The sequence below is a fragment of the Candoia aspera genome, chromosome 3 (genome assembly GCF_035149785.1).
Source record: "Candoia aspera isolate rCanAsp1 chromosome 3, rCanAsp1.hap2, whole genome shotgun sequence".
NCBI lineage: Eukaryota > Metazoa > Chordata > Lepidosauria > Squamata > Boidae > Candoia > Candoia aspera.
Genome location: NC_086155.1, coordinates 174629267 through 174642902, shown reverse-complemented (window position 1 = coordinate 174642902; position 13636 = coordinate 174629267). Strand labels below are relative to the sequence as shown.

The 13636-nt window shown below is 38.7% G+C and overlaps 1 protein-coding gene across 1 annotated transcript in view; it reads right to left on the bottom strand.

Moving 5' to 3' along the window:
• SGK3 (serum/glucocorticoid regulated kinase family member 3) overlaps nucleotides 1–13636 on the bottom strand; it is a 52483-nt gene that overhangs the window by 12821 nt on the left and 26026 nt on the right. The window contains exons 3-6 of the mRNA XM_063299352.1: nucleotides 11715–11920; nucleotides 3637–3720; nucleotides 3417–3489; nucleotides 1215–1290 (exon numbers count right to left, since the gene is read on the bottom strand). Of these exons, the coding sequence (XP_063155422.1) occupies nucleotides 1215–1290; nucleotides 3417–3489; nucleotides 3637–3720; nucleotides 11715–11792 (311 nt within the window). The 5' untranslated portion in view covers nucleotides 11793–11920. The remainder of the gene's footprint in view (nucleotides 1–1214; nucleotides 1291–3416; nucleotides 3490–3636; nucleotides 3721–11714; nucleotides 11921–13636) is intronic.

The window sequence follows — 13636 nt, the reverse complement described above, 5'->3', positions numbered from 1 at the left end:
TAAACAATACCTAGTGAGTACTCTCTGAAGATGCTCCAGCAATGTTTGGTCTTATAAAATCTTCTGGTTATCTAGTTAGCCAGGTTAATTGGCACACTAAGCCATTTCAGTTCAGATTGTTAGAATTTTCCTGTTAAATATTTGTATATTTCTACACATCTCAGGATTTTCATGAACATGCCAGTAGTTCTATCCTTTATGCATTTATGACAATTATTTTGGGTATAAAAGGACTTGCACTTGGCCAACAGAATTTATTATTAATACAGGGAAAGAATGAAGGAACCTCTAAGAGCAAAGCCATATCCTTGGACAACTGTGCAAAAATTGAAACAGTTAAGAACCAGGGAAGCAGAATCTTCAATTTTCAGGATATGGCACTGGTGATTATATAGATGGAAGATATTTTATCTACAGAATGTTTAGGAATCTGGTTTCAGTGGGCTGCAAAGAGAATTCCTTCCTCTGGAATAGATGGAGGCACTGCATTTTAATACCACATATTTCATATGAGAGCACTGGGCTTCTTTACAAGAGCATAATTCAAGATAACAGCCAATTCTATTCAAGTTTTCATCTAGCTATCTCTTCTGCAATTTCATAATCTAGATGTCTTGATTAAAATCAAAGTAATACTCTTGGTCACTGACAAAGCCAAGAAAACACCCTAGTTCTGGTGAGATGATGTCAACCTTAACCGTGTTATGAGTTTGCTTATATTCATTTATTTTTCTGATTCAGAAGGGTGTGATATGAAACCTGAAATTAATAGGTAAACCCTCTCAGAGAGTTCTGAATGCCAGTGGGACTGTAAGTTCCTTCAGATGGATTATTTAATCAACCATAGATTCCTTCAGTCATAGAAACTCATACTTTACCTCCTTGTGAATAAAATAAGTGAACCTAAGCATAGGACCAGGCTACTAATAATTAAAGGCTTGACTAGTGATTTTAGCAGCAATTTTGCAGTGGTTTAAAAAAATATGGAGCATCATATCTAATTGAGTACTCTAATCTTGACCAGCTGAAAGCATACCTCAAGAAGAACATCATGGTGATCACTTTCCATTTCATTGTGTGCAGTATCTGGTAATCAAAAGTTATAGACATTCTCTTACAATATATCACTTAGAAGGAACGTGTGGGTCGTGGTTTCTATTCTGTAGTTTAGCACATAATTTTATTCTCTTGGGGGAAAAAACAGATTCACTTACTGACTGCAAAGCTCTGGCTGTCGTACTAAATTCTGAATGAATTCGTTCAATCCTGCTCTTCTTTGTTTAATGAAATCTGAAAAACAAATGAGAAAAGATCAGATATCAGAATGTGTGTTTCAAAATTTAAATATACACATTTCTTAGATTATCTCATAACAAAAACATGAATAATCTTTGCTCCCGCATTCTCAATCAGAGCTGCTCTCCAGAGTCCCATAAATGTCAGTGGAGTGGTGAAACAGATTAGACTATATAATAAGTAGATCCTTTATAAAAAAGTCATCTTATTGTGTACCAAATCCTTAAAATAGATTTAATTCTAAAAGTGCTGCAGGCATTTAAAGGAGAAGGATATGGTGAAATGGATACTACTGAGCAGACACTTGAAAATTTAAAAAATCCCTATATTGCTCTTGTTATCTGAGAATATGATAGATCCACACACATTTTGATTAATCCTATGTTACATCCTGTGTAGGAAATCAGAGATGGAAAACCAACTGGAGTAAGTGAGGCTAGTAGGAAAACTAAGCTGGTAGGGCATTTCTCTCCAACTGCATCTCAGATCAGAAATTAGTTATCCTGTTAAGCTCAGTACTAAGTTAGATTTGGAGTAACTGACTGTAAGGGAAACAATAATATAAAAAAGCAGCTTTGAAACTCAGATAGTGTGTGCATGAAACACAGTTCTAGGGTGCATAGAACATAGTGAAAGAAGAGAAGTTCTATTTAATCAGAGATAAACTGGAATTCTCTCCCCATGAGTAAATATGCTAATTTCTTTGACTATGATCAGTAAAAACTGGTAGGCCTATTATGTCATTTGGATGGTACAACAAGCATTCACATTCAGTCTATTTATATTTGCATGTTCTACTGAGAGAGAGGGGGGGGGGAGAGAAAGACTTTAATTAGAGAGGACAAATACTCCAGAACTAACTTAAAGGATATGCTACATATAATCTATCAGAATTTAAAACATATTATGTACAACCACTTAAGTGAATAGACTTTTTCCATTTTCTGCTAATAGATTGGTATCTTATATACAACATGTCTCTCAGCTAAAAGGCTGAGAAGCAATAGTTAACCTAAAGAAATCTGATGCAATCAGATTCAAACAAACAAATAAAAACCCTAAAAATAAAACCAAAACCTGCTATTTGTACGCAAGTGAATATACAAATGTTCTAGATGCTGACAGAACTGCTATAATGGAGAATGTGTATCCTTCATATTTATCAGAATCATACAGCTTTGCAATGAATTAGAATATATCCTGCTTGGCACTAATGAGTACAGACAGAATTTAATGTACTGAGCACCATTCCTTGTTTTTAGGAGCCTGATGCTTAATGTACTTATGTTTGCAGAGTTGCATGCCTTGATTTAAACCTGTTTTGAAAGTATTACTAAAAATAGAGAAAAATTAAGTCAACTCTGCAGCAAGAATTTCAAGGGATCTAATCATAAATTTATGTACCTGAAAGCAACAGGTCAGATCACCTGCACTCTTCAATATTATGGGACATGGACAAACACAGTACAATACATCTAGTGCCTCAGCACTAGATGATTTAATTGCATGTGTTAGATGGGCTAAGAACTCTGGTATCCAGGTTCATGTTGGTGTCAAAATGGATTTAAATAAAAGCTAACTTCAAATTTACTCATAATCAAATGCAAGTAACTTGTTTTACAGCATCCTAGAATCCAGAAATGTCAGGAATGATGTAAAGATATTAGCCTTAAACCCAATGATAAAATACAACTGATTTTGCATGCCCCACTTATCCTTCAAGATCTAAAACGCAACCCTGTCTGGCAGGCAAGCCATTTTTCGAAGGGAGGGAGGGAGGGAGGGCTACAGATAAATTTCACCAGAAATTTTGAATTACAGTTTTCACAATCCCTTGTCACTGATTATAATGGCTGGAACTTAATAGAGTTGGAATCTTAAACATTTGGAGGGAACTAGATTGCCTGCTGTTGGTTCAGATGATATAGCCAAGTATGGCACATTTATATTCACACACTCATCTATGTGCATTTTTACATACTGTTATATTGAAGAAAATGCCAAAAAAGACCATTGTACCTTGTCTTATTGAATTCAACTGGGAATGTTTAATTGGCTTTGAAATCACTTGTGCAGAAACAGTTTAAAGACCAAGTGAGAACCAGATCACATCTGCTTACCAGGATCAAAATTATCTCCAAATATTCTTTTAGCAGGAATTCTCAAATTCATTGTAGGAAATTGTTTCCTTAGCTGAAATATATAAGTCATATGATATAATTTAACCTCAGAGATTGGTTCAGTTCTCAATCATGATATAACAACAATACAGATATGAACCAGAAGAAACTGGTTCAAGGGAATTTCCCGAACTAATTTGAGCACAACTCCCTTACTTACTGTGTTATACAGCTTGTCAAACTCAGCATATCGCCTGAAGACAAACCATTCATTAGTGCCAACTGAGACCAAGACTTTGTAGACCTGTTGACACAAACATTTTTTTTAATAAAAAGCCTTATAAAAATGTATGGGATTATATATCTATGGATGTGCCTCATTTGTTTAATTAACTATTTAATATTTCATCCAAAGACTTGCACAGCTACAATAGATTGCATTCTCCAGTATGGGTCTGCTGAATACATTTTCTTCTTCTAAATGGATTTCCTGATGAAAGAAACTGAGATATATGCAGGAACTCATCAGTTTATAAAGTCTAGAAAAAAGGTTCCTATTGATTAGTCACCCAACTGAGGATAAATTCCAGACAGGTATGGACTTAAGTAATCAGTTTCTTCCAAACACCTGGGACTAAGAAACATCACTAACACATTATACAAAAAAGTTAATAAATTGGAAGGTATTAGGATGCTTTTTTATTAAAGAAAGCACTACACAGCTCTATCTTTAAAGACAGTAGGAACTATGCCCTTTTCTTAGGGAGGCATTTACTACTTTCTCATGTCCAGAATCTTCTTTCCTTTTATTGCATTTTTGCAAGAAGTAACATTTAAACAGTGCCCCTGCTGCTATTTGCTTCTTGTAAAAGAAATCACTTCTCATCAGTGGGAATGTGCTAATTTGAATGGTGCTAGAGTAACCTAGATCTCCAAGGAAATTTAAGGTTTGGTCTGAATCCATAATATCTATAGGTTTGTTGTTGTTTATTCGTTTAGTCGCTTCCGACTCTTCGTGACTTCATGGACCAGCCCACGCCAGAGCTTCCTGTCGGTCGTCAACACCCCCAGCTCCCCCAGGGACGAGTCCGTCACCTCTAGAATATCATCCATCCATCTTGCCCTTGGTCGGCCCCTCTTCCTTTTGCCTTCCACTCTCCCTAGCATCAGCATCTTCTCCAGGGTGTCCTGTCTTCTCATTATGTGGCCAAAGTATTTCAGTTTTGCCTTTAATATCATTCCCTCAAGTGAGCAGTCTGGCTTTATTTCCTGGAGGATGGACTGGTTGGATCTTCTTGCAGTCCAAGGCACTCTCAGAATTTTCCTCCAACACCACAGTTCAAAAGCATCGATCTTCCTTCGCTCAGCCTTCCTTATGGTCCAGCTCTCGCAGCCATATGTTACTATAGGGAACACCATTGCTTTAACTATGCGGGCCTTTGTTGTCAGTGTGATGTCTCTGCTCTTAACTATTTTATCGAGATTTGTCATTGCTCTTCTTCCAAGGATTAAGCGTCTTCTGATTTCCTGACTGCAGTCAGCATCTGCAGTAATCTTTGCACCTAGGAATACAAAGTCTTTCACTGCTTCTACATTTTCTCCCTCTATTTGCCAGTTATCAATCAAGCTGGTTGCCATAATCTTGGTTTTTTTGAGGTTTAGCTGCAAACCAGCTTTTGCACTTTCTTCTTTCACCTTCATCATAAGGCTCCTCAGTTCCTCTTCACTTTCAGCCATCAAAGTGGTATCATCTGCATATCTGAGATTGTTAATGTTTCTTCCAGAGATTTTAACTCCAGCCTTGGATTCCTCAAGGCCAGCTTGTCGCATGATGTGTTCTGCATACAAGTTGAATAGGTAGGGTGAGAGTATACAGCCCTGCCGTACTCCTTTCCCAATCTTAAACCAGTCTGTTGTTCCGTGGTCTGTTCTTACTGTTGCTACTTGGTCGTTATACAGATTCTTCAGGAGGCAGACAAGATGACTTGGTATCCCCATACCGCTAAGAACTTGCCACAATTTGTTATGGTCCACACAGTCAAAGGCTTTAGAATAGTCAATAAAACAGAAATAAATGTTTTTCTGAAACTCCCTGGCTTTTTCCATTATCCAGCGGATATTGGCAATTTGGTCTCTAGTTCCTCTGCCTTTTCTAAACCCAGCTTGTACATCTGGCAATTCTCGCTCCATGAACTGCTGAAGTCTACCTTGCAGGATCTTGAGCATTACCTTACTGGCATGTGAAATGAGTGCCACTGTTCGATAGTTTGAACATTCTTTAGTGTTTCCCTTTTTTGGTATGGGGATATAAGTTGATTTTTTCCAATCTGATGGCCATTCTTGTGTTTTCCAAATTTGCTGGCATATAGCATGCATTACCTTGACAGCATCATCTTGCAAGATTTTGAACAGTTCAGCTGGGATGCCGTCGTCTCCTGTTGCCTTGTTATTAGCAATGCTTCTTAAGGCCCACTCAACCTCACTCTTCAGGATGTCTGGCTCTAGCTCACCGACCACACCGTCAAAGCTATCCCCGATATTGTTATCCTTCCTATACAGGTTTTCTGTATATTCTTGCCACCTTTTCTTGATCTCTTCTTCTTCTGTTAGGTCCTTGCCATCTTTGTTTTTGATCATACCCATTTTGGCCTGGAATTTACCTCCGATGTTTCTAATTTTCTGGAAGAGGTCTCTTGTCCTTCCTATTCTATTGTCTTCTTCCACTTCCGCGCATTGCTTGTTTAAAAATAATTCCTTATCTCTTCTGGCTAACCTCTGGAATTTTGCATTTAATTGGGCATATCTCCCCCTATCACTGTTGCCTTTTGCTTTCCTTCTTTCTTGGGCTACTTCTAGTGTCTCAGCAGACAGCCATTTTGCCTTCTTGGTTTTCTCTTTCTTTGGGATGTATTTTGTTGCCGCCTCCTGAACAATGCTGCCAACTTCTGTCCAGAGTTCTTCCGGGACCCTATCTACTAAGTCCAGTCCCTTAAATCTATTCTTCACCTCCACTGCATATTCCTTAGGAATATTAGTGAGCTCATATCTAGCTGATCTGTGGGTCTTCCCTAATCTCTTTAGTCTGATCCTAAATTGTGCAAGAAGAAGTTCGTGATCTGAACTACAGTCAGCTCCAGGCCTTGTTTTTACCGACTGTACAGATGTCCGCCACCTTTGGCTGCAAAGGATGTAATCAATCTGATTTCGGTGTTGTCCATCTGGTGAAGTCCATGTATAAAGCCGTCTCTTAGGTTGTTGGAAGAGAGTGTTTGTTATGCAGAGTGAATTGTCTTGGCAAAATTCTATCAGCCTGTGTCCTGCTTCGTTTTGTTCTCCCAGGCCATACTTACCTGTAATTCGAGGTGTCATTTGACTGCCCACCTTAGCATTCCAGTCTCCTGTGATGAAAATAACATCTCTTTTAGGCGTGTTGTCCAGTAGGTGCTGCAGATCCTCATAGAACTGCTCTACTTCAGCTTCTTCAGCATTTGTGGTTGGGGCGTATATTTGGATCACTGTGATGTTAGATGGCTTGCCCTGAATTCGAATTGAGATCATTCTGTCATTTTTTGGGTTGTATCCAAGCACTGCTTTAGCCACTTTACTATTAATTATGAAGGCTACTCCATTTCTTCTGTGGTCCTCTTGTCCGCAGTAGTAGATCTGGTGGTCATTTGATGTGAAGTGGCCCATTCCAGTCGATTTCAGTTCACTGACGCCCAGAATGTCTATCTTTAATCTTGACATCTCACCAATAACCACATCCAATTTGCCCTGGCTCATAGATCTTACATTCCAGGTTCCGATGGTGTGTTGATCCTTAGAACATCGGATTCGCCGTTCACCACCAGCACCGTCGGCCGCTAGCCGTCCTTTCGGCTTTGAGCTAGCTGCATCATCACGTCTGGGGCTAGTTGAGCTCATCCTCTGTTCCTCCCCAGTAGCATTTTGACCATCTTCCGACCTGGGGGTCTCATCTTCCGATGGTATACCGACATATCTCTGGTTGTACTGATCCATTTAGTTTTCACGGCAAGAATACTGAGGTGGGTTGCCATTACCTTCCCCAGGGATCGCATTTAGTCTGACCTCTCTGTCATGACCTTCCCGTCTTGGGTGGCCCTTCACGGTTTAGCTCATGGCATCATTGAGGTGCTCAAGCTCCAGCACCACAACAAGGTAATGATCCTTCGCTGAAGATTGTCATCTTTACAAACTGAAATATTTACAAATTCTATCAATAGACATTATGAAAAATAATTTGCACTATTGATGAAATTAAAAAGAAAACCCCATGCCAAAAAACACACAGACAAAAAACAGATACCAGATCCAATGAAGCTATTGAAATGTGGTGGGGAAGAAGGAACAGGAAACAATGAAAGGAAAACAGAAGCCTAAAGTACCAAGACTAACAAGGAAGGGAAATAGTGTAATTTAATGTGTTTGTATTTAAAGGATTTTTTAAAAGAAACTGTCTGTGTTATTTTTTTCAGATTTTTAAATAATTAGTCAGTGCCCTAAATTTGATCTGCTACACAGAATATAAAAATGTTTTAAGCTAATATAAGCACGTGACAATATTTTTAGGCTGAATGTTTACGTACCCTACATCATGCAGTATGCATTTGCATGAAATCACTTACGGTGGACTATTCTAAGTATTAATAGGTTTGATCAGGCCAATTTAGAGTTATGGGGATAAAAGTGAGCCGAGGTTTATAAACTTTTTTTTGCTTGGCATGTCCATACGGAAAATGGAAACTGATCTAAGATTTAAATTTTCTGAGTTTTTAAATTATAACTTTTATGAAGATTTTAATTACAAAGTAAAAGCAAATACAAACTAAACTCAGAGAGAAGGAGAAATAGAAAGAAAGAATAAGAAGTGCAAAGAAAGAAGGAAAAGAAAAAGAAAGAAGTGACTTCTGATCTTCATCACAAGTATAAACAAATTTAGTAACTCTTTACCCCCTATAAGGTTACAAATATATCTTCTTTCCATAACCCATCCCTTATCTATATGCAAATCCATAAATCATCAACTTTTCAGTCTTAGTGTCAGAAAAAAGTCCATAAAGGGTTACAGAACTTTATAGAAACCTATCTTATTTTAATCTTGGTCAAACGAACTGTCCTGTTCAGACTATGCAACCAGGCAGGGTCTTATAAAAATACTCCTTATTAAAATAACTATTTACAATAACTAAATCCTTGATAAACATAGACTTGGTTCAATGAGCCCTACCGGGCCACAAGAAGATGGCGAAACAGGACTTCTCTCTGGAAAGGTAGGCTGGATGCAACTGGAACGCAGTGTGCTGGAGGCAGCAGGTCTCGAACTGGAACGATACTGGAACTGTTTTGGTGCTGGATCACTGACTATCAGGACACTTGACTTGGAACCTCGAGGCAGGACTATGAACAGCAAACCAGGCTGGGCTCAAGACTCAGAGCAAGGCTAGACTCGGCTGGAAGCCCTGGACTAGGCGGGATCCTCTGGGTTGGAGACTTGGAGCACGGCTGGGAACTTAGAACAAGGCAGGACTCAACTGGCAGCCCTGGGCAGGACTGGATTCTCTGGACTGGAGACTTGGAGCAAGACTTGGAACTTGGAACAAGGCTGGACTCGGCTGGAAGCCCCGGACTAGGCTGGCACCAAGATCCTGAACAAGATAGGTGTGAAATCCCTAAACACGGCTGAATGTACGAAGCATGGTTGCACAGGACTGTAGGCGAACAGCGGCGCTGGGTTTTCAAGGTGTGGCTACTCTGCTGAGGAGAATGTGGAGTTTCACAGCTGGATGCAAGGTAAAGGTTGCTGGGCTCAGCTGATGCTGATTCCTTGGTGGCAGCAGAAATGAAATTCAGTCCTTCCTTGGAGTGGAGCAACGGTGCTGAATCCTCTTCAGTAAAAGATGCTGTCTCCAATGCAGGTAAGGACTCTTCTTCCGAAGCTGCAGGCTTGGAGGATCGGTTTCCTCCGGCAGCTTGCTCTTCACGTGGCTGCCTTTTATTCCGATCTTTGGCACGCTTGGACCCTTCTGTAGCCAATCGGGTTGCTTTCTCCTGCACGCGCGTTTTGGCTTGTCGTTGGTGCGCGCTGATTGGAGTATTCAATTCCTCCTCCAAATTCTGGCCAGTCAGTGTCTTGGGTTCTTCCCGCGCTGCTGACTCACCCTGGAGTTTTGTTTCTCCGGTTTCAGCCCGGTAAGTTTCTAATTCCTCCTCTGACTCTGAAAGAGTTTCACTTTCCAAGTCAGAGGCAGGCTTGGTTCTGACACAAACCAACTTTATATTCCTTCCTTTTACTTCTGACAATCTTGATCCTTAATTCATTCAGATGTTGTCATAGGATTTGGTCTCTCTTCAATTTTTCTTTTTCCCATTCCAAAGGCTTCTTTGAGGGTTTAGCAAACCTCTTTTGTAAATCCAGTAAAAAGTCATTATCCAGGTCATTCTCTTGGTTTATCATTTGTATTTCCACTTCGATTTTCAAAGCTTTAACCAACTTCTTTTGTATATCCAGTAGAAAGTCCTTACCCAGGTCATTCTCTTGGCTTGTCATTTGTGTTTCCACTTTAGCTGCCTTCTCTGTTATTATAATCTATACTTTTTTTTAAGCTATCCAATATTTCTGGTTCTAATATTTCTGCATCAGACAAAAATTGTTTCACATCTGTCATTCCTTCATTAATATCTTTTGGGCATAGTCTATCCATAGATGTAGACATCATCGTTGATATTGTAGCTGCTAATTTCTGGCCCCATTCTTCAAAAACTTCCTGGAGTATTTCAAATGTTATAACATTTTATGTTATTTTGTAAATCCCCATACTAACAAAAAACCAAAGGCAAGTTCACTTTTTTTTCCTTTTCCTTCTCTGCATGGAATCTTTAGTCCCCGCTAGTGTCCAATTTCTGAAATCATAACATTTCAAATCTCTGTATTGACTTAAGATAGACCAAAAAAAAAAATGGTTCTCATGAAAAGCTGTTTATTTTATATAATTATTTCCAAAATCTTATAGTAAAAGTCTCAGTATTCCAAATTTGTCTGAAATCTTAGTTTGTTTATAACTTTCTTAGATCAAAGTCTTATTTGGCTTTTTGCCATTTATTTCCAATTCTTTAAATTCTTAAACTTATGGTTAATTTTTCTTTTATTCAAGAATGAAAATAAATTCACCAGGTGGCTTTTAAACCTGTCATTCCGAAGATATCTAATAGCTTTAAGATAGTTAAATAGGCAATTTCTAAAAGTAATTAGAAAGTGAGGTTAGCGAACCCAGTGTCCTTTAAAAAGATCTGCCACGGTTGTGAGCATGATGGCTGATCCCTTTGTCTCCCGGCGCTCAAACCCACGGGAGACCACTGTCCTGTGTTCTCCTCATGAGGAGCAGCCGTCTGGAGCACACATGGGTAATCTCCCATCCTGTCCTTATCTGGAGAGGTTCTGAAAAACAGGTCTACTTGCCAGTTCTTCAGTCCTTGCCATGGTCGTCTGTTCCACGCTTTCTGAAATGTGTTTAGTTCACCATGCCTCCCTTGGAAGTCCAATCTGTTTTGATATTATGTCCAAATTGGGAACTCTAAATAATGTAAAATGTATTTCTGGCTTATTGACATAAGCCACCCAGTTTAATTTGTTTATAGTCCATAGTCTGATTTTAGCTTGCTTTAATATTAGTTTCAACTAATCAGAGTTCATGTCTTTCAGGCATAATAATAATCTGTGATTAGTTTAAAAGAGGACATAGTATCTACTTCTCATAGCAGTCAGGGAAAAATGGCATCTTACAAGCATCCTACCACTCTTCATACTGTGGTGATTTCTAAAACATCACTACTATCATAATGAGAGGGAGCTGACACAGTTCCAAAGTATTGTCTCCCTGCTCTGTACAAAAAGATGCCCAAAAGATCAATTAAATGTTGGAGAGCATCTAGGAGCCAGGAGATGGGGTTTCTGGCTAGTGAGAATGCAGGTCATTCCCAAGCTACATGGAGTTCCAGCACTGCAGACTAAAACCAGACTTCTTGCAATATATGCTGCACCACGGTTGACCCGGAAGTGAACTGTCTCAGCTGCCTAATGGAGAATAGCATGGGACCACAGGAAGGTACAGCTGATCTGCAATTGTTGCCAAAGGCTCTTGTGGAAGGACCCTGAGAGAGAAGATTACTGACTGACTGGCCTGATTTGTGTAGCACTGAAGTGTCTCCAAACTGAGCAAGTACATATAAGAGAATATGAAACTGAGCATACAATAATGTGCCTTCTGTTTCCATACTTACAGTAAATCTTTTTTTCTTCACTCTGTGTTCATCAGAGCTCGGGATGCTAACACTTGGACAGCTTTCCTTTAGATCCATTTTATGTTGTTTTTGAGCAAAAACTCAAGACCACCACACCAGGGTATAACAGGATGTAGAAAGTATCATCAGTATTGATTTAAAACATGCAGTCGTTCTTGTGTAAACTTAAATTCCATCATGCAAACCTTAAATAAAATGAAATGTTAAAAAGGATCAGTAAAAACTTGTGTGGTTCATGAAGGCAAACAAAATGTGACTTTCCTTTTTAAAAATTCAACCCCCACCCCATATTTGTATAAAGTGAATATGGAACAGGAGTATTCAATTAAAAAAAATAGCATAGTGGCCATCAATAAAACTTGGAGATTATACATGGAGACACAAGAAATGTGTTTTTAATATTTGAATACACATTCTATAGCAGATATATCAGGCATTTATAACTCTGAAATACTTCTGTCACTACAACATGTTTGTAAAGTGCAATATGAAATGATAATTATGTATTTCATATGCTCTACTAGCTCCTCATAAACTTCATAAATCCCTATTGAAAGAACAACGTATAGGCTCACATTTTAATGTCACTGCAGGTAAAGAACAGAGAACAAAGGTGGATTTTTATGCTCAAGATGAAATTTATTTATTTCACTTCATTTACTGACTAGCGACTTGCACTTATGTGCAGGCAAATCCAATGCCTATTTATCCAGGAAATGGAGTCCCAGTGATTTCGCTGAGCTTCACATTTCGTTTCAATGGATGTTACCATGGATGTTAGTAGCTTTGCATTTGTATTATGTAGAAAGGAATTTTATCTTCAACAAGGTAATGGCAGTTACAGAGTAAGAAACCTGAAGCTGTGTAGCCTTTGTCCTCATAATTTTAATTATTGAATCCCTAATAATTTATTCTTCCCCCTTCTAAATAATCCAGCATATTTATAGTGCAAGGATATTCTTCAAAGAAAGTAATACTATCAACATCTGTACTGGTGGTTCAATATCTTAAGACTGCTTTGTTATTTAAAAAAAGAATACAGTGGATAAATAATCTTTTTCAGGAAACCCTCTGGCCAATAGGCACTTTTGCAATTGGAAGTATGTTGGAGCTAATACAGCTGCACTGGATGTGGCAAAGTTGAGTCAGGAATGGCATAATTTCTTCTAAATTTATTTTGGCAATAAATAAATATGATCTCACTAACCGTTCCAAAATGATAATCTTAGGATTATATTCATGTTATCTCCTCTCTTATCAGTTGTTTTCCTCATAGCACAATATCTTTAATTTGGAAAAGGGTTAAATATATTCCATCTAACAACAATTAACAGTTAGAAGCTTGGCAAAAAGAGATGCATCTTCATAGCTTTTCTAAAGTTTGAGAGAGTAGCAGTAAAATGCAGCTCTCAAGTGGGATTTTTTTAATCTGGGAGAAAGACAGGAGAAACTCTCTCCTGTGTGCCAGACAGATGATCTCTGAAAGTACTGGGAAACTTCAGAAAAGGCTCTTTTCTAGACTGTAACAGCTGGACTTGTAGTAGGAGAGATGGTGCCCTCAGAGAGAGAGGCTCTAAACTGGTTAGGCTTGTATAAGTCAGTGCAACACTTTAATAGGTGTGAGGAAAGCAACTGACAACTAGTCAAGACTGGGTTTTACATTGCCAAGTAGGACAAGATATGACAAGTCCCACCTTCAGTGACATCACTGCACAAGCTCCTCCTTTATACAACTGTGTTGGAACACCCTTATGGGTGAGCTTTGTGTAATGATGTCACTGTGCATGCTCAGATGCTGTGAAAGCATATCTTGTTCCTTACTCTGCTGGCAAAAAACAGCCAAGCTGGGTTGTTTTCTACTGTTAATTGCCAATTACTTGCTGAGAGCAGATTGGCTGCAG